Here is a 21425-nt window from a genome sequence, read left to right on the forward strand (position 1 = left end):
GAACAAAACCAGGAGATCAGCAGTGTAAGAGCTGCAAGGGAGAAATGTTGCCAGGGAGGCTCTGGAAAACACTGCCACAACGGCTCAGGAGAAAGGTTGCAGAGCTGCAAGGGAAAGACAGAAAGCAGAGCTGCAAATGGAAGGCCTCAGTGTTAGTAAGGCTGATATTGATCAGGTGTCCAAACAATTGGATGTGCTGTTATAATCCGGATTAACACACAGTTAAATGATCCATCAGTTGCACGTAAACAGGGGAAAGAACAGACTGTCATGAAATACATTTTATTTATCCCAATGTTTTTCTCTTCAGAGTGTTTCTTGTAAATAGGGGAAATACAAAATACCTTAACAGAATATACCATAAAAATTATGGGACTGTATTTCATGACTTTTTTATTATAATCATTTTTTTGTAGTAACCGGTATTCAGGAATGTTGAGACTCATTTCCCAAAATGCTCAGTTATGTCCCTCCTCCAAAGTAAAATTAAATAGATGAGATGTTACTTATCATCTCTCTCCCTTACTCTCTATTAGTATCCAAAGCCACAAGCCCTTGGGCACACCAGTTTGCATACTTGTTTGATTCTAGGAAGCGTTCAGTGTCCCATTCTAGCGCAGCGTGCAGGCATGGCTGTAAATGGAATCAGTTCACTGGCACTGTTTGTACCCTGGAAGCAACACAGGGTAACGTCCATTGTTAGACCATGGTCTTCATTGTGTTCACATATTGGTTTGTAGTTACCGGTCACAAAACACACATTTCAAAGTTTTTTGACTAGAAATCCTTATTCCACTTTGTACACTCCCTAGTTTACAAGAAATTTGTGTTATCAAAAGACAAGATAAATTTTTTATTTTGAAACTGCTTCTGATCTCTCAAGTATTTAACTGCTGTAGCGTGACAAATGGGCAAAACCCAGTAATGAGCATAGGGCTGAAATATCTGGAGATCTGAGTTGACAGTTATGGCTGTGTTCAACCCCTTCCATCACCAGGAAAGTATTGTGACAACAAGTGAAACAAATTGATAGCGATGGGGTTGATATAGCAGCACTACCCTGAACAGAAATGCTCCATGCACAGAGCATGTATCTTCTACAAGACTTTTGACAACTATTGCTGTTTTCCTCAGTGTGGGGAGGAGGAAGTGTGTTAAATAAAGCCCCTATTTAATTAGCCTTGTTTGGTTTTATGTCCAATAAAGAGGAAAGACATTATTATTAACTGCCTGCTGCGTTCAGTGATTCCATGTAGTGTAGAACTTAGTGCTGCCTATTTAGAAAATGCTTAGGAAATGTTAATCTTAACTTCTAAAATGTGATTGAAGTACTACAACAAACTAAGGAGAGACTTGAAAATGTAAGGAAAGGTGCAAAGTCATGCTCTCTCACAGGTTCTAAGTTATCAGATTGAAGTCTCCAGTGCCAGACAGTAGTTAATGTATTGTCTGGTCTGTATCTACTGGCCTTTTCTAAGTAGATTTCAATTCACTTCCATGTGAAAAAATGACCACTTCAAAATATAACATGACAAGTTGTGCTTATTGCTTCCCACGGTGGCAGTTTCAGTTAAGATCAAAGACCAAGAAGATATTGAGACTAAATCACTTTCCTGAGTCTGAAAGGTACTCATGCAGGTCAAGGTGAGGGACTCTAAGAGCAATGCTGCTGCTTACCAGTCTGGGGATAACCACAATAAATCACTTTGCCCGGCTGCCGTAAAAACAGTATCAACTTTCAAACACAGAGTTAGAATGATGGTAGCTGGGTGACAATCTACTCGCAAAATAAGATGTCTTTAGCTAGAAAAGGGATACGTCCAGGACAAAATTAAGGTCAGTGGAGATCTTAGAAAAGAAAATTCTGAGTAGAATTTTGAACAGGACTTCTGGATTTGGCACAAAGGACAGAAAATAAAAGCAAGCGTGTCTATATTTTTTTGTGCTCAAGAGCTCACTGGTGTCGCTAGAAGGAAATCTTGGCAATTCAGACTTCCATGCAAAATTGTTTCTACTAATTAAACAGATTACCCCTCACAGACCCTAAAATGTTATTGAAACTTTTGGTAGACAAAGTAAGACTTTTCTAATGCCATAGGATTCTGGGTATGTGTAACCCTTTGCATTACTCTTCTGCTACCAAGTGTATCATGGAGTTGTGCATACACAACATTTGGGATGTTTTCCTTTCCTAGAGAGCAGTCTGCAGCTGTCACTCCAATGGAGTTCCGTCTCTTTTCCTTAATATTCCCTCCATACGCAACTTCGCTCAGCTTGACATCCTTACCACACTTATCCTCTTGCCAGCCAAGTCCCTGAAGTACCTAAATTGCTATAGGTACTAAATCCTTGATAGCTCAGTAAATAATAGCAAAACCGCCTTCAATTTGTATAAAAATTAGTTCTCATTATGAAAAATGATATCACTTATTTTTTTGGTGCAAAAGCTACAGATATAATTTAAAAACAGGTAAAGCAATATGTATTATTAAGAGAAGCCTTTCCTTTTCCTTTTAATTACAATTGCTAGGGAGCACACAATTTTAGCAAGTGGAAATTTATCTACAGCCCAAATAAATGTTACTTTGGTGATAGCTTTTGTAACACTGCATTAAGCATCAGAATGTTCACCATACTTAACACCTTGCTCTGCCACAAATATGAGCAATGCAACCACTGGTGAGAGGCTGACAATGGTCTTGTTGACAAAACCCATTCAGATGATTTTCAATTTGTCAGACTTTCAAACAAATAAACAAAAGCCGGACAAAACTGAACATTTTATTTATCTGATGAATTATCAGTGTGTGCAAAACAAAATGGATGTATAATTCTATAACTTCATGCACACAAAAGACATTATTTTTCTTCAATGTACTGCATTAAAAAGCATTTTGTTCATGATCAACTCATGCAGTTTTAAAACATATTTCATTCAGAAATGGAAAATAAGGGATACAGATAGAATTCGATCAGATCTCAAGTTTTCAAGTTCCTTTTTTCTGTACTCTTAAACCTGTGTCTTTATTGCACTGTGTATCACTCCTTTGAAACTGGATAGGTTAAAGGAACTTACGTGATAGGAAAAACAGAAGAGTTTTATTTTATCTTTCTTTCCTCTAGTACCTGGTCATGCTTTAGGTTTTAATGAAGTAAAGAAATACATTTTCATCCTTGTGATTGATTTCACATGCTTATGTGTTTAAGAGAACCAATAATGAAACACAATTGACAACATTCCACAAATGAGTAGTTATGGGAAGTATAGAGTTTTTTGTGTCAAAATGCAGAAAAAATGCTGTACCACCACAATCATTACTTTCAAGTTTTGCATCTCCCAACTGATATTCATCTTCATTTTGGGACAATGCAAAAATCAAGATATGTCTTTTGGTGAATGGAGATCTACATATATTTTTACTACGACTTTCAAAGAGGAAGAAGGATGTGTCATATTATGTTTCCAACAGCATTCAGAAAATTTCAGTAAGGATTGTCCTAACAGGGTCATGTTTCGGTATCTCTGTTCTGAAAAGGAGTGTTTCCCCCCCTGTCCTGCCTGTAATGTGTTAATAGGTATTTTCAGCCCTCTTCCAGTTGATCCAAGCCTACTCATCCATTCTCTTTTTAGAGTGAAAACCAGAAAAGAAATGTCTTGACATTTAAAAGAGTTAGGAATAGAAGTAAATGAAGCATGCCCAGACCATCTCTTGTGTAAGCAATCTTGTAAAGGCAAATGAAGCTAGTCCAGTCTGAAAATATCAGGGTCTAATGCTTCATATTGGTGTCTCTTTAGAGTTTTCTTTAGAGTTGCATAGTATTTCACAATTTCAGCCCCGGTTTAACAGTGACAAGGTAGGATCTAATTTTGTAATATTTTGCAAAATATGCAATGCCTCTGTTTTAGCCTGATTTTATTTCCTGATCTGTTGAAGTTAGCTGCTTGTAAAAAAGTATTGAGCATTGACTCCATTATGAGTGATTAATACTATTTTCACTTAGTAAGGTAGCGTTGTTGCTCTTTAGCAACACAATGAGAAAGGAAGTCATAAACTCATATTAAAATAGCTGGTTTTAGCAAAATTTTAATCATGTTAGAACAATAAAAGGAAACAGTAATTTCAGTGAGTTTTGCATGAGTGTTTGCTAGAAAATAGTCCCAGTATGTCATCTACCAGGTTCTCACTTTGAACAAGCCTTACTTCTATCAGTTTGAAGGCTTTCCCTGGTACAAATGAAATTAATGAAGAATCCTTGTTAAAAGATCTACAAAATCCTGTTTTCATAAAACCAATTAAATTATATTAAATTAGCTTTACTTTGATAAGAGAAAAGACTTTGGAAATTTCCTAGCCTGTTTTTTTTTCCCAGCAATTAAAAATTCCCTTCAGCACAGAAGATGCTGAAACACACTGAAGGAACCATGTAACACATTTTAGATTTCAAATTTCAGAAAGTACTTGAAGTTAAATTGTAATCATAGGATGTTTTCATAGAACCATAGAATGGTTTGGGTTGGAGGGGACCTTAAAGATCACCTAGTTCCAAACCCCCTGCCATGGGCAGGGACACCTTGAATAAAAGAATGTTTTAACCTTGAAGTTAAAAAAAAAAAGAATGATAGTTTTACTTCCTATATATTTAGTGCTGGATTTTGAGTATTGTACTTCCTCAGATGAATATAAGTATGCTAAGAACCTTCACACCTTCTATGTACCTTACTAATGTTTTTCAATTAAAAAGTTATGGAAGTAAAACCAAATTTAAAAAAAAAACCAACAAAACAAAACAAAGAACAACACAGCAAAAAGTGAATATAGTATGTCTTCCATAAAGGCAAGCAGAAGGATAAATTGATTGCCACTGACAAGATTTTTAATGCAAAGTTAACATCGCTACGTTGTACTCAAATTAGATACATTAACTTTTAAAATTTCCTGACCTTTGTGAGCTTCATTTTTCACTGTTAACATAGCATGGACATTTGATTTACATTTCATTAGTGGCAAGATTGAGTTAAATGACTATAGATTCTATTCCCAAACCTGTTCACATTAAGAGATTTCTTTCTACTAAGAGAAGTTCAAACCATTTTACATGGAACAGGTTTGAATTACTTTATCATACCATTTGATCATATTAAATTGGTTTTGAATCAAAAGGTAATATTTGAAATTGGTATGCATATTTTTTCCATATGATTCTTATTGACTTAAATAAGGGTTGCACAGCTAGAACCTACCTCATGCAGGGGGGTTTGAAAATAAACTAAACCCCTTGCTATTCAGATATTAAAATATATGCTAGGCAAGTAAAAATATTGGGAGGTGAGGACATTCCAACAGCCATGTCATCTGTGAGAAAGACATCAATGTTTATAGCAGCACTCTTTCTGTATTAAAATCAGCAGAAGAATGTAAGGAGGATTTGATACAAACTACTTTTTGTTCCCTCACAAATATCATCAGATGCCTCACTAATAATAGCATGTTTAAGTATGCATTTAATATTTTCCTGATTAAATTACTTGCAGTAATTCTAGTGACCTGCAGTTTTCACCTCCTCTAACTAACATTTCTTTCCAACATTAGTGAAATCAGTTATCTTTCAATTTAGTCAGAATTTGGTAAAAGCGTGCAAATTTCTATCAGTTTGCAGCACACAGATGACAAACACATGGTCACTTACTGCCTTGATGCTTTCAAAGTGTCCACCTTCTTTTTCAAAGTCAATTGGCTGCCCATTGAGTGTCCAATAGAAAGTGACATCTAGTGTGTTGTCATGAAGGGCTTTGCAACTGAGGACAATGCTTTCTCCAACCGTTAACTCTATCTTCTTAGGAGTCAGCTCTATTCTTGTAGGTTCTTGAAATAGAGAAGGATTAGGAACATTTAGATGGAAGTCTAGCTATAGAGCAAGGCCAAAATAATATGACTGAGTTCTGCTTAGTCTACTCAGAGCTTACATTTCATGTTTGTTTCAAATACATAACATCAAATACTGAAATATATTCATCATGCACACTAGGACATGACAGTGGTGATCAGAAGTTACAACCAGTTTCATAGAAGCAATAACTCGGGATCCTAAACAACAATTTATACGACTTTTGAGATGGATTGAGTAATTAATTTTATTAGTCTTAGAAAAAACTGAAAATAATGTGGTTTAGAAATTAACTGCAACCCAGTCATTTGATTATTATTACTGTTCTAAGAAACTATCTTTGCTTAGATACAACTCCTACTTTCATCCTAAGCTTATTCCCATGCAGAAAGAGGTAGGGGTAAGTGAGTTCCCAAAGCAAAAATATGTTAAAAGGGATATTAATTCTTTTAGAATCGTAGAATGGATAGAGTTGGAAGGGACCCTAAAGATCATCTAGTTCCAACTAGAGTGGTGAAGCGACTCTGGAAGGGCACCTTAGGCTTCGGTGGAAGTCTTTCTCTCCTGCTGGTCCTTGACATCACAAGTTTCAATTCTTCTGTACTGATGACCCCCCTCCCTTCTGCGTGGGTCAGGGTGGGAGATTCTAATGTTAGAATTATTTATAATCGGAGAGATTTAATATATGTACTAATTCTTCTGATATACATCTATGATATAACAGCTGGAGTATGCAATCTGATGCAGGAATACAATGTTTGACCAGATCGAGGTTAGCCCCCCTAGCTTGTTGGAAATGCTTCTTTATTCTGCCTGTACAATGTTGTTGTATGATTGGCTGAGGATTCTAAGCAATGATTAAATATTAGTAAAGAGAAGTTACCATTATCATCAAAGCATTGTTTTCATACCTTTAACAGATACTGATGCAACGATTTCTGCAGATCCAAATACATTTACACCTTGGCATAAGTACCGTCCTTCATCAGACTTGGAAGCATTCAGGATTCGCAGGCTCCCATGTGGAAGAATAGTTATCCTGAAAGGGATAAATACATAAATGTATAAATGTGTCTCCCATTCTAACAGCCAAATTCCACGATGATATCTTTTAGAGCTAATAAATAGGATTAAGGACTGCTGCCACTGTAGCAAGGGACGGTGAAGACGATAATTGAATTCTCTTCTGTTTCAAAATGGTTGTAATAAACCCATTTTATTCCTTTTCCTTCCTTAATTCAAAAAGTTTCAGGGAGGCAACAGTGGATTAGTATCCTTTGACACTTATCAGTGGTGAATTTTAATGAACCTTTTGTAAAAAGTAAAAAAGGTGATTCTTCATAATTTGTCTTTAAAGTTTCGCTGCTATATTATTATCAAATCACATTTCAATATCAAGCACAGGCTATTAGATTTAGAAAAAAATGACCTTAAAAATCAAATCTGAGAAGAATGGGAAGTAAAATGTAAAAGAGGACTAGAAAAAACATAAAATTAATTATATCTGGTCAAAATATGATTTATTGCATCACTACACAGTGTAGCATAGGGACTTAAATAACCTCTTCTTTTTTGTAGCTCAGCTTTTATTTTTTTCTTTGACTCTTGTATGATTGCAGCTCCACTACATCTCTGGGTAAGTAACCCCACTGAAGCATACTTATAAGCAATGTTGTTCAACCATTTACATTTAGGAATTTCAAATTTTGGCTTTGCCAAATTATTAATCACAAATTCCATGATGCTACATAGATGTGAAAATTAACACATTTTTGCTGTTCTAAAATGACAAAGCTCCTGAATTTATTATATGTTAAAGTTGCAGTCCTGGAAGAACAGTAAATAATAATTGTTCCTTTCCTGAAAGAGAACAATTATAAGCCTAAATGGAACACAGCAACTCTTACATGGTATTTAAGTCAAGCCCTGCTTGCAGATGTTGTATATCCTTTCCCAGGTTGGGTAGTGCTTATGGCTCTCCCAAAGGATATGGGAGATGTAGACTGGAAGCCCTCCAGTAGGCATGGACACTGAAAGCAAATAATCCTCAGCAAGTGCTTTCAGGTATCACATAGAAATAGAGGAGGAGATGAAGGAGTGCTTTCTTCTCCTATATTTTGAAAGTAAGGTAAGACATCTGTGTTAGAGGAAGACTCTAACTAAGTAGGCAGGTTCCCCAATGATGGTGGGACTTTTAGATGTACCTCTCCTGAGAGGGCTTTCTATTTGTTAACATAGTGACTAACAGTCCTTCTGCTGGGAGTCCCCTACTAAGGCTACGATCAGAAATCATGGAGGGTACAATGTTGTGGTTTACTCTTGAGAAATATTTAACCAGGAGTAAGGTGCATTGCTCGTTCTGATTAACAGGTCTGGGCTGGGCTATTCAGCAGCCAAAAAAAGGAAAGAATACCCTTTCCAGGCTAGGTATGTTAATATGCAAAGCTGAGTTACCTTTGGTTTAAACTAGAATTCTCATTTGTTAAACTAAAGGCTTAAGGCTCAATAATGTGCTCAAACTAAATCACTAATATGAGACTGCATATATATATATTCTTTTTTTCCTGGAAAAAAAATAATACCCCCCCAGTCTCTGACTGTTTGTGAAAAATGGTGTTTTATTATCTGAGGTTTATAAACATTGCGGTGGAGAAACCAGAATTTCATTCCAGTGAAAAATGTACTCCCATTCAGTTCGGACGTGAAACCACTCACTGCTTTCAGCAGAGAGACAGAAGCAAATAATAGCTTCAAAGGTGAATGGAGCAGAGGAAGGACATTTCAACTCTCAAATTCCCCAGTGAAATCTGATGATGTATCTCCCATCTTGCTCTAAACAAATATATATGGGTATTTAAGTCACATTATTTGTCTAAAGGTAATTTTATAGAAAATATAATCATATTAAGCAAATGCCTCTGTATCAGTTTTGAGGTTTGGGGTTTTTTTCCAACAAAGAAGGCGGCCTGAAATTTTGTTATGACATGTGACACCTTTGAAGAAACAATCTGCTTTAGCAACTGACAGGGATGTAAGCTTCCTTCCTTTCCTTTTGGTGTAAGTTTTGTTTTCCTATCAAGATGCTCTGTGATCAATGCTCTGAGGACATCATATCATTAGTATGACAATAGCCTTTGCAGAACAGTAATAGTTTTCATCAATATACTGCCAGCATCAGATAAATGAAAGGACACTCCTACAGTGTTTACAAATTATAAAAGCTTATACGCAGCGTAAGTTCTGATGCAAAACTGTTTTTCATTCTGAGCTCAGAGGAAAAGAAATTCAGATGCATATGGAAGATTATCTAATGAATCTTATACATATTATCAGCTACATTTCTATTTAGCTAACAGCTCTTGCTATCCATGAGGAAAAGAATAATCGCTCAATCAAAGGAACTGCAAACACATTTGCTGGTGAATTATTTGGCTCAGAAATTGATATTTTCCTTAAAATGCGTAGCATTCATCTGTTCTCCCTTTTTTTGTGTTTGGGAAAAAAGCCAGAGGCTGGTTATGAAATGCTTTATTTATTCACGTAACACTTGCTGCACACAGCAGGAACATAGACTTCTCCTCCTTCCCTGCCAATATCGCTCAGTCATGGAGAGACCACCTGTGTAGTATGTCTACATATTTTAATAAGAAAATACCATAGCAAAAGGTTTTGTAGCTTCATAAATAAAAGGGAGGCAAAGAAAGAAGACATGGGGCTGAGGTAGAGTTAAGGATAAATCAGGAAAAAAACCCCCTAAGTTACTAACTTATTAGAAACTGAGGGAAAGATGATGATGATAAGTGAATGGATAGAGGAAGGATGGATGAGACATCAAGGTCATAGTTTGGAAATTATTTTATGTAAGTATAAGAAAAACTCTTTGTAATCAGATAAAGCAGATAGATGTTGTCCATTAAAGAATTCTGAAAAAATTGGCACATGAGCACAGTGTCTATGTAGAAAAGAGTTTTCTCTGTCTATTAACATGGACAAAAAGAGATGACCATTCATGTCTTGGAGTCAGTAAGCATGTTGGCTTAAAATCAATAACAACAAAGGTTTTTAGCAGGAATTATTAGGAAAAAATAATTAAGATACAACCACAAACGGATATAAAGCAAAATTCAACATGATTAACTAAAGTACACTGAATGAGACTAAATTGTTATAATATTTAATAAGAAGAAATATTTTCCAGAGAAAATAAATAGAGTTTTGATCTTCCACAGGCTTCAAGCATGATTTTCATGCTGAAATTTACATGAATGGTTAAACAAATTTAATACAGAAATTTAAGACGGTTAAGAAACTTGTTGAAAAGAGAAGAAAAAAATTTTTTTTTGAAAGAGAAATGATTCTTTGAACTATTATCTTATTTTTCATAATGACCAGGATACAAAATAAGAATGCTAGAAATTTGATGAAATAAACAGTTCATTAACACAGAAGGTCAGCATATCAAACAGGAGGGTTTTGGTGACTCTGAACACCAGAGTCATAGAAAAGTAGTGAATGTGACTCTATACTAACAGTGCTACATAGCAAAGGCAAATGCAACCCTAGAATATAACAGATACCAACCTGCATTATGGAAGTATGAATCCATAAGGAGCTGAGGAAACATAATATGGAATATAGGAAAATTTTGGTCATCTATATTCAGAAAGACTAATTATAGTCGAGCTGGCACTCAGGAGGATCATCAGGATGACCAGGGAGGAAATAAAACCTTTCATTTGAGAGGTTGTTTGTAAACAGAAAGCTAAGGTGTCTGTATGTGAGGTGAGTTTCTATTTTACATGTTAATCCATGTGTCTTGTCAGTAGAGTCAGTGGAGCTTCTAGTAATAGTAAATATATTTAGATGTCTAATTCACATTGTAGATACCTACACTCAGATATCTCAACCTGGAGCTGAATCTCACCCTCAAATCTTGATTTAGTTCTCCAGACATAAGTGTTTGTTATGACCTGACATCATTTGCAGGACAAAATCCTAGCTGTTCTTCACATCAAGAGCATGACTTGAAAATGAATTTCCCCATCTTTCCTACTTGCTGTGGCTTTGGTTTGTAAAATAAAGCACTCTGAGCACATGAACTTTGGCTTATACTAAACTGGGAGGGATGCTTGGGGAGTGCATTGCTTTTCAGCTACAAATACGCATCCAGTCTATGGAACGGGACTAGGACTATTCCAAAGAGAAACTCAGAATTAGGCTGTGTGGACCGTGTCAACTTTTTGCGGCTGTTATTGAGCCATACTACTTGCTTGTATAGAAATAGCCATAAGGTATCCAAGACACCTGCACAGGGCTGACAAATGTGACACAAGAACTATGAGAGGACTTAACTGCTTACAGCACATACACAGAGGTTTACAGCAGGGGTAAGTGTGTCTTTTTGGAGCCAGGATGACAGAGTACAGACTCTCAAAGGTCAGCAGGATTTTGTGATGGGGTAGCTGACTCAAGCCCACAGTGTAACGCTAGAGACAGTATAAAGAATTTAGAAATATAAAGTCTGCTAATGATGGGGATGGTGAGCACCAAGTGTGAAGCTGATCTTTGAACCTGAACGCCCACTCTCTCAGAAATCAATTAACCACAAGCTTCACTGCATACTGCATGCTTATGAAGCTAAAACCCCAACAAATTAATAATTAAAAGAGTTAAATTGAAATTGAATGGGAATTTCAAAGTGTATCTGATATCTGTGCTGTTATCATAGAATCATAGAATGGTTTAGGTTGGAAAAGCCCTTGAAGATCATCAAGTCCCCCCTGCCATAGACAGGGACACCTCCCACTAGACCAGGTTGCCCAAGGCCACTTCCAGTCTGGCCTTGAACACCTCCAGGGATGGGGCCCCAACAACCTCTCTGGGCAACCTGTGCCAGTGCCTCACCACCCTCAAAGTGAAAAACTTCTTCCTAATGTTTAATCTAAACCTGCCCTCTTCCAGTTTATATCCATTCCCCCTCGTCCTATCACAACATGCCCTAGCAAAAAGTCCTTCCCCAGCTCTCCTGTAGGCCCCCTTTAGGTACTGGAAGGCCGCAATAAGATCTGCCCGGAGCCTTCTCTTCTCCAGGCTGAACAGCCCCAACTCTCTCAGCCTCTCCTCATAGGAGAGGTGCTCCAGCCCTCGGATCATCCTCATGGCCCTCCTCTGGACACGCTCCAACAGGTCCATGTCTTTCTTATGTTGAGGACTCTAGAGCTGGACGCAGTACTCCAGGAGGGGTCTCACGAGAGTGGAGTAGAGGGGCAGGATCATCTCCCTCGACCTGCTGGCCACAGTTCTTTTGATGCAGCCCAGGATACGGTTGGCCTTCTGGGCTGCAAATACACATTGCTGGCTCATGCTGAGCTTCTGGTCAATCAGCACCCCCAGGTCCTTCTCCTCAGGGATGCTCTCCAGCCATTCCCCACCGAGCCTGCATTTGTGCTTGGGATTGCCCTGACCCAGATGTAGGTTTATATTTTTCCACTATGATTTTATATGAAATGGTGCAGCTGTTGGATGCCCAGCTTGCAATGCCCATGGTTTTCTTTTCTAGAATATCAGCAAGTTTGGAAATACATATTAGTAATATTTCTCTAATGTCAATTTTGCTAATGACAGCACAGCCCAGTAAACTAGATTGAGAATTGTTACAAAACCATAGAAGCATGAATGAGAGTGTAAATTTTCTTTAAGGCTTCAGGATTGGACTTACATTGACATTGGAAGGCTGCAAAATACTCAGTAATTATTGTTTTCAGACAATATTTTCAAGTGATTATTTTCACTGTGAAAATATTTGCAATCTATTCCAAGCTATTGTTCAGCAGCAACACTTAAGATTGGAAACATTCTTAGTACATTTGTTTAAACAAAAATGCATTAGCTCACACAGATCAGTCATCTCATCAATTTTGTTCTTCTTTTACCAATAAAGTATGTACCAGGGAGAGTAAGATCCCTGATAAAGGATGCGCTGTTTTATCTGGAAGGATGAATGTTCACACTGTTTGCACATGGGATGCTGATGTGAACAGAAAGGTGTTTTCTGAGACCAAGTGTCTGCTGAGAAGCTGATGGATGGAAATTAGGCTCGTAGGAAATGCTGGATCTTAGCTTATAGATGGTGTTTGGAAGTCCTTTACTTGGCAGTCAAAAATGCCTTCTCTTAATCAGTGTTGACGGACAGAGAGGTAAGGAAAAGTGCCAATGGAGATGAACAGGGCTGAAGGTCTCCATAAATGTGAATGACAAAATTCAGATTCTTTTAGGCTTCATGTGATTTTGAGAAGGGGACTGAGTAGAATACGATATTTAAGAGTTGCTCATATGGGGAGCTTGGTAGGATTTTAAAGAAGTATCCTTTATTTTAGAGTATTTTGATTAAAAAGTAGCAAACTTTTTCCTTCCTGCTGTTTTATGCACAGAAAAGTTCTATGAGTGACCATAATATTTGGCCTTATTTTGAGGGGAAGGATAAGGAGCTAGGAAATATAATAATCATTTTTTTTGATATAAAAAGGGGAGGTCTATTCTGCCTGCCATAGTTTTGATTATTTTCCCTTTCATTAATTCTTAAGGATAAATGAAGTGTATTAGTAGTCTGGATACTTTCACTGCTCCACTGTCTTACAGACAAAATATTAATTCATTAATACTGGGTACCACCCACCATGGAAGTTCTCAGATATTATTCACAGGCAGTAGAGGACACACTGGTTTAGATGGTGGAAATTGACATCTCTCTTTATCACCAGGGACAGTTTTACCTTGACCCACCAGGGCCAGGATGTGCATTTGTTCTTCCTATCACATGTAAAATCAGTGAGCAGAGACTTCCATCAAGATTAAGATAATGAGAAGAGGAAACTCTAATCTTCGTTCTGTTGCATCATTCATAGCAGATTCTCACAAACAGATGTGGCTAGGAATTCTTTAAAAATTCTGCAATGGACCCTAGAGTCTGGATGCTAAAGCAGCTGAGCAGTTGAAGCAGCAAAAACGACAATTGGTACACAGACTTCAGGATTTTACTGAGGACTTGTAGCAGAGATGGTGACACTGTGTCTGGATCTTAACAGAAATGAACACCAGACAGCTTACACTTGGAGCTTTATATTCTTTAAATAACAATTACAGAGTAAGAAAAAACAGAAGTCAATTGTGTGGTCATTTTTGGTGGGGAGGAAGAATTAGCAATGAGTAGTTTGATTATGCTATTCATACTTTTACTTTTCTCTGTTTTCAATTGATTTTTTTTAATATTGTGTTTTGACTTTATTTTTCATAGAAAAGTCAATTTTTAGAGGACATCAGAAATATAATCATAGCAATCGGGGAAGCATTTCAACTAGTTAAAAGCTTTGCAAAATTTAAGACCTGGTAACCGGGTAAAAGAAAAGTATGTTATTGAAGTGGGTAGAAATTTTCCCATGTTTCTCATTGGGATCTAAAACGAGGGGTATGAAATTGGTTCATGTGCATGTTGGAAATAAGAACTTTAAAGATGCAAATGGAGAGAAGCTGCACTGACTCATTTAGCCTGTGGCCCCTCACAGTGTTCTGATCTGAGCAATCTGTCATTTCACATTAGCGTGGGTATGGGATCTGTCAGTATCCTTTAATGTAGATTACAATGAATTGGGACAAGTATTTGTAAATACTTGAAACCTTTATTTCTCCTTGAATGGCTGTGGGCTCTGTCATTTCCCCTTGCTTTCTCTTGCTCCTTCATAATAGATGTACAAGCCTCTAACTCTCACAGAAAATGGATACGAGTTATTGCTATAGTAAAACCACTTAAGTAAGCAGAATGCCATCTACTTTACATACATTTTTTATATCATCAGCCTAGACAGAGTCTTTTTATTTAAATATTGTTGACCTAATTAGAAACAAGACTATGTTTGGCCCAGTCTCTTGGCAAAACACAAAATTATTTGGACTTTCTTCACTTCAGATATTTAAACATTTATAGTGATGCAATTCCTGTGTCTGATAACTTAGGTCATTGGAATATGCTAAGACTTATCATTAATGTACTGCAAACTACTTCCAGCTCTATTTAAGCTAATCTATGCAAACTGTCTTAGGGCATTTTTTTTCAAAGGAGCCACAGCCAAGCCTCTCATTTTGTCCTCGCCGTTTGCTGCATAGTAACATTTTGTACATGAACATACACAGCTCTCCCTGGTGCCAATGGTGTCCACATATGTAAATATAATTTCAAGTGACTGACACCAAAAGTCACGTTTTGCTAGCAAATAGAGCTTCTCTTCTAAGCACAGGGAGTACGTATGATTTCTGCGGGGCTGCTGAGCACTTACGGCTGGAAACTACCAAAACGTCAGAATTAACATGGTGTCTTGGAGTGCTTTTTACTTTGTGTGAGTAGGCTGGTTGTTAGTAGTTTTAATGGTGCTTCATATTAATGACTTTATTCAGACCAGTACTTAGGAACATAGTCTGCTTTAAAGACTCTGTTAATAACATTAATGTCAATGACGACACAAAGGCCCTAAAATTTAAATATCTGCTAAGGTGTTAAACTGAATCAGAGCCTAACTGTAAATGGAACAGAGATTCAAATCAGTAATCTATTATCTACAGAAATTAAAGGAGCAAGAAGACTTTTAAAATATTCTGTATTTTCCCTTGTACACTTGAGTAAGAGACATCAGTTGGCACATTTTGAAAATTTAGTGTTAGATTACTAATTGGCACCTTGCCATTCTGCTCAAATACTTTGCCCCCTAATGTGTTTGTTCTTGTGTAAAGAATTAAAACTGGAAGAATTCCTCAGAAGATATCTCAGGATAAGTGTCCCAGGGGGTAGGAAAGGCCATTTAAGGTCTTTTTTGCTCTGCGTTGTAGTCCAAAGTATCTTTTAAAAGCTTTTATAACATATGTTGGGTTTAGGACAATATATCTCCAAACATGCTGAACTTACTCTACAGTGATGAAAATATTCTTTTATATTTTTTACAATCCATATCGTACTCTTGATCCATTTAAAATTAAAATCTATTTTAATATTTTAATGTTTTTAATAATTAAATTTATTTCCTCTTTTTTTACACACTATTTCAATGTCAGAAATATTCTGTTACTTAGAAAAGGTTCCTGCTTTTCAAGGAAAAGACTTTTATCACAGTAATTTTTTCCATGTTCCTAAGTGACAGCAATGAATTATTAACTTATTCTATTTTCCTCAGAAGCTTTAGAAATAACAAAGTGCTTGTAGGACTTCATAATTCCCTTAGGAAAAGAAAAATACATGGGAAAACTTTAGTTACTTTAAGATATTTCCATGTTTCACTTGTTAGCTAGAAAAGCAACTTTAGTACTCCAAGGCAGCCTTGGTGTAAAAGAGGTAAAATATAAATAGACCAGATGCTCAAGGGGGCTGATCTTTTGCCAGTGTAAAATGACATAATTTCATTCAACTACATGGATTTATTTTGATTTACTGTAGATGAAGACACAGCTCTAAACAGCCAAACTATGCTATGCTTGAATTGTTAACATTAACTTCATCAATATATAGAACAGCAGAAACTTTAATTTCATTGAAATGAGACTCTTGTAAATTTAAGACTGTTAATTAGATGTTTACATGGGAAGCTTTTATACGCTCAGGGCAGCAGTCATCTAGCTAAAGCATTATTATTATAAGCTCTGTAATAACATCCAGTCAGATGGAACCTGCTTTCCAATGTTGATTCATGTTATACAGCAACACTACTAGAATATTAACTGCAAGTGGTATTTCCATGTAACACAGCAAAGAAATTTAATCATTCCCACCTCCCTGAAAAATTATTTTTTTAGAGATACTGTTACTGCTTTCACGTGAATAGAAGAGCTGGGAAGATGAGAACAAGTTACCATTTTGCGTTATACCCTGCTCTCAGGAAAAAAAAAAAAAGAAAAAAAGAGAATAAACCAATGCAGTTCATAATAAATCAATATGCATTGTTTAAGACCACCCTGATGGAGCTGTTTTCTACTTTTTAGTGCTTTCTTCCTTGCATACATAGACAGTTATTTAAGTGTCACTGAGAGCTGAATGCTATAATCCCAAGCAAAACGGGAAGGTACCAGTGGCTGCTGACTGCTTGCAAGGGAGGCTGACAGCTAAGAGTCAAATCAGCAAGAGGGCTGTGAATCCATCCAAATTAGCCAGCATAGAGGTCTGAAAAGGATTAGGGCTTACATACTTGCTTTCTATGACCCATTGATATGATGTATTAAAAAAAACCCCAAATATGCATCTTCTTCACTTCCTTTCTAGAAATAGACACTAGAATGGGATGAATCTGTTTACAGTATGTGAGGGCTGAGATAATTTTAATGATCTACTGATACATGCTGTTAAAGTATCATTCTGTTAATTTCTTACTTAATGTCTTTGAATTTGAGTGCTTTTTTTCAAAATTGTGGTTTCAACCATATGTGTAATCTCAGTGTAGTTAAAGATGGGACAGATGAAGATGGTAAGAACTGCCACATCCTCAGATCAAACTGACTCTGTTGTCAACTGGAGAAGCTCTAATTATATTTCTATCATAAGGTAGGTACTGCTGGATCCTGAAAAAATGAAGACTGACTGCTTTCATCAGTCCTCTGCCTCTGCAAGAGTCTGCAAAACCTGCACTTGCTGCATGTTTGCCCAGGTAGAGAGACTTTGGGGGGAGACTCTATTACCATGATGAACATTTTGCCTGAATCAATGACTACAAGTTCTTCACTAGTTGTTTATAAATTTCTTTATAAGGTGCAATGCTCCACAGAAGAACGACTGGTCTTCTAACCATTTCTGTTGTGAAATGGCCCCTATTTTCTCCCCTTCTAATAACTGTAAGGTCTCAGTTGGAGTACAGCCTAGTTTAACACACAGTTTTAGTGAAAGATACAGACCTACAGGGAATAGAGTAAGGAGATAGAGTAAAAGAGTTTTTTTAGTACAAAAATGGTTTCTGAAAATGGGAAACAAATAATTTGATCATGTTAGGTTCAGATTATTTTAGCTCTCAAAATAAATTTCTTGAGATGTTTGTGGAATTGTGAACACTGGGAAGCTTGGTAGACTGTATGTAACAAAAATGATATAGATTAGTATAGTGATAGAAATGACAGAATAGTATAATTGGTCCTGCTTTGTAGTAGAAGTCCCCACCCGCTCTCTGGGTATTCATATCAGAGATTACCATGCTGTGAGCAATAAGGGGAAGTCCTTACTTGTTTGCTTAGTTCTGCAATAATTCTGAGTTTGCCTTTGGAAATTCCAGTACATCTTTCTTCTGTTATCTTCCTTGACAGATCTAGCAGGAAAGATCTAAATAATATGTCGCTACATCCCAAAAGAAAGCAAAGGATAGAGGCAAAACGTTGTCTCATGGCTCCATTTTCACTCCAGTCTACATCACGCCTGAGAGAGGAGCTTTTAAGTGGAGAAATCTGCATGACAGAACAGACTTCACAAAAAAAGTGAGAAGTGAATGCGCACACCTGACAAGCAACCTTCCCTCTCTAGTCCCATGACACTGCCCTCATCTATGTCTGTGAAATAGTGACATTAGTTATAGACTTCTACCTTGTTTGCATCCAACACGCTCCCTGACTGCATCCTCAATGAGTGGTGCGCTTAAAAGTCAATACTTCTTGTGAACACGTGGTTGTTTGTTAAGCTATGGGTGCAAGCTGAGGATTCAGAAACCTCCATTATGAATCGCAGTGCAGACTAAAGGCAGCACTGTTTCTACAACACATACAAAATTATCACAGCAACATTTGATCTGCGAGACAGCTTTTCTAGAATACTGCCTTGTTTCTTATCACTGACAATTCTTTCTAATTATGTTTCTCTTTTGATAGTAAACCCATGGGTTAACAATCATACTGACAGGATCTTGCAATGTTTTAAAATTTACGAGGGGCTTGGAAAATATCTCTCACTTAACTGTAAAGCTGACTACATTAGCTTTCTTACATTTTGTGAAAGAACCAGTCTGACCTGCGGATGTATATATCTTGCAGGAAGGAGAGACAAACAGTTCAGTGGAGATGCAGTGTATAAGCATTGGCTCAGCACAAAAATACTTCAAGACTGTGACCGTAAATGGGATTTTGACCATAATATACTAGGATCTTATTGACACCAGTTTTCATGTCAGTGGAGTTCATTTTGCATTCTGGAAAAGAGTCTGGTACTATGGATGGAAAACTAGGTAAACCAAGATTTTTTTCTAGCGTCACAAGGTGAAATGCAGCCTTTTAACTGGGAAAAAGCAGTTAAAAAGACACATATGTTCCCTACAGAGAACTGTATTGCCACTAATACTGAGGGTGAAAAGAGTACAAAGTTTTTACTGAAAAACAATTTATTGATTAGAGTCGTTTGAACCTTAAAAGCTTTAGTTTACTTTGGAATACTTTCTGCTTTAGCCACAACTCAAAAGATTTTGATTACAAGTTGTAATAACAGTTCAGGAGGAAGTGCTTCTCTTTAAAACTGACATATCTGTCTACAGCTGTGTCATTGTGCATGAAAAAGAACAGATGGAATTACCCTGGTGGCATAAGTTATGTGCAACAGAGCATAAGAGACAATAATAATGATACAAGGAAAAAAATTCAGCGACTGTATTTGTGCTACTCTGCCAGGCTGCTCCCAAAGGTAGTTCTTGTTTTAGACTGGGGTGCCCCATCACGCACAATGAGATGGTCACAAACCCCTTTGGGAGAAACACTCTATGTGAAAAATAGGGTGTCCTCAGGCTCAGCCCATTTTGCTTTATGCACAAACCATCCATGCACAGCCTCTACCTCCTGTCTCTCAGTGTCTGTATTGCTTTTGCAATGATGGCAGGTTGTGCTAGTCACACGCTCTGGAGAGGACTAGGGAGCCTGCAAGAACCAGTGAGAAGCATTTGGGGAGAAAATGCAATTGCTAATAGCATGATGCTGGATGCCCACATCATTTCAAGGACTTGTATTTCTCTTGTGTTGCTCTTGTTGCTGCCAGCCACGAGCTCTCTGATGGATGGGATGTAGCGCCCCTGATCTCATATTTATTTATCATGGTAAATCTGGGTACACATCATTACACCCCACTGGTGAGACCACATACTCCCAGATGGTACAGATGATCAGTTGTGGATTGCTAATTTCAAGATATAAACTGTCATGGCTGTGGTGCCACACCACCCACTGACAGCAGGCATTGGAGAGAATCCCATATGGATCTAGAGGCAGCAGTGAATTGTTGTGTGGTATCAGCTGTGTCACACCTATAGTCTGGTGGCACAGCAGTTGTTCGATCATTCTAAGATCTCTGCCACTGTAATTGTAATGGAAAACTCTAATGCCAAAAACCGGCTCTTGTTTGCTATTTGAGAGAGTCAAAGCAGCATTGAGGCATTCATGTGGCACACATCTCAAAGACTTCTGGCTCTCTTCATACCAACAGCCTTAATAAATATTCATCTTCTCCCACCAGCACTGAAACAAGAACATGATACTTCTTCAGGGACATAATTTTCCCTGTTTTCCTAAATTCTATTTGCTTTTTTTAACCTTTTTTTTTTTTTTTTTCCTCCTCAATCTTTCACCGCTAAATCTCTTTTCCTGCACAAAACAGCATGCTATGGCCTTCTTAACTGTTGCCCCACCTATCTTCTTCCCTAACCTTACCTAGGAAGTGCATTATCAACAACATGGGCATGGAGCTAGGAACACATAGAAAATAAGATGAAAAAGTTACTGTGTCACTGGTATAACCCACTGCCGGAGTTGTGTCATACAATTATACACATATACCAATCAGAAAAAAACATTTTATAAGTTTACACAGCTGCAGCAAGCTCCCTTCTCAGGAGGGCAGAGAGGAGTACTGAACCAACAGAGATGTCTCTGCTCACTATACAACATCTCAGTTTTGCACACAGAATTATTTTCTATAGCCATTTAAAAGTACTTTGAGCTCTTCTTAATGACTTTACTTGTATACTCTGAATCTATTAGACCAGGTGACTATTTCCTAGGGACCTGGCAAGGCTAAGATAAGTATCTAAAGCCAGTAGTGTGAATGTGTCCTTAAAGCAGATAGAGACAGATGGCATCATTTTTGCCTGTCATTTTGTAGTTCACTATGTCAGTATCTCTCCTCTGAGGTCTGGGAACAGACACAGTCAGGGATCAGAGGCAATGAAAAGAAATGTATTTTTCCTAGGGATACAGAAAGGACTACATACAGAGTTTCTTGAAAGCTGATGAAAGTTTGCTGAACTAAGAGCAAACCTGAAGGGAAGGATGAGCCTTCCAAGGACACAGTGGATGGGGATAATCCGTTTATAGCTTCACTTTTCTGTCGCCAAGTTTGCTTCATTTAAAAAATGTTCCTTCATTTTATTTCTCTTCTAAGAAAACACAGCTCCTGCGGTTCAAAGATTTTTGGTGCTTTAGGGGTGCTCACTTTGATGAAAAGTTGCAGACACATTCTCAAAACTCTGGATGACTCATGGTCCTGTCACACT

The 21425-nt window shown here is 37.3% G+C and overlaps 1 protein-coding gene across 1 annotated transcript in view; it reads right to left on the reverse strand.

Moving 5' to 3' along the window:
- The window catches only part of CNTN5 (contactin 5), a 251808-nt gene that overhangs the window by 64923 nt on the left and 165460 nt on the right, over positions 1–21425 (reverse strand). Inside the window, exons 11-12 of the mRNA XM_009889417.1 lie at positions 6798–6925; positions 5689–5864 (exon numbers count right to left, since the gene is read on the reverse strand). Coding sequence (XP_009887719.1) covers positions 5689–5864; positions 6798–6925 — 304 coding nt within the window. The remainder of the gene's footprint in view (positions 1–5688; positions 5865–6797; positions 6926–21425) is intronic.

The sequence above is a fragment of the Charadrius vociferus genome, unplaced genomic scaffold, assembly GCF_000708025.1.
Source record: "Charadrius vociferus isolate BGI_N301 unplaced genomic scaffold, ASM70802v2 scaffold87, whole genome shotgun sequence".
In the NCBI taxonomy this organism is placed as follows: Eukaryota; Metazoa; Chordata; class Aves; order Charadriiformes; family Charadriidae; genus Charadrius; species Charadrius vociferus.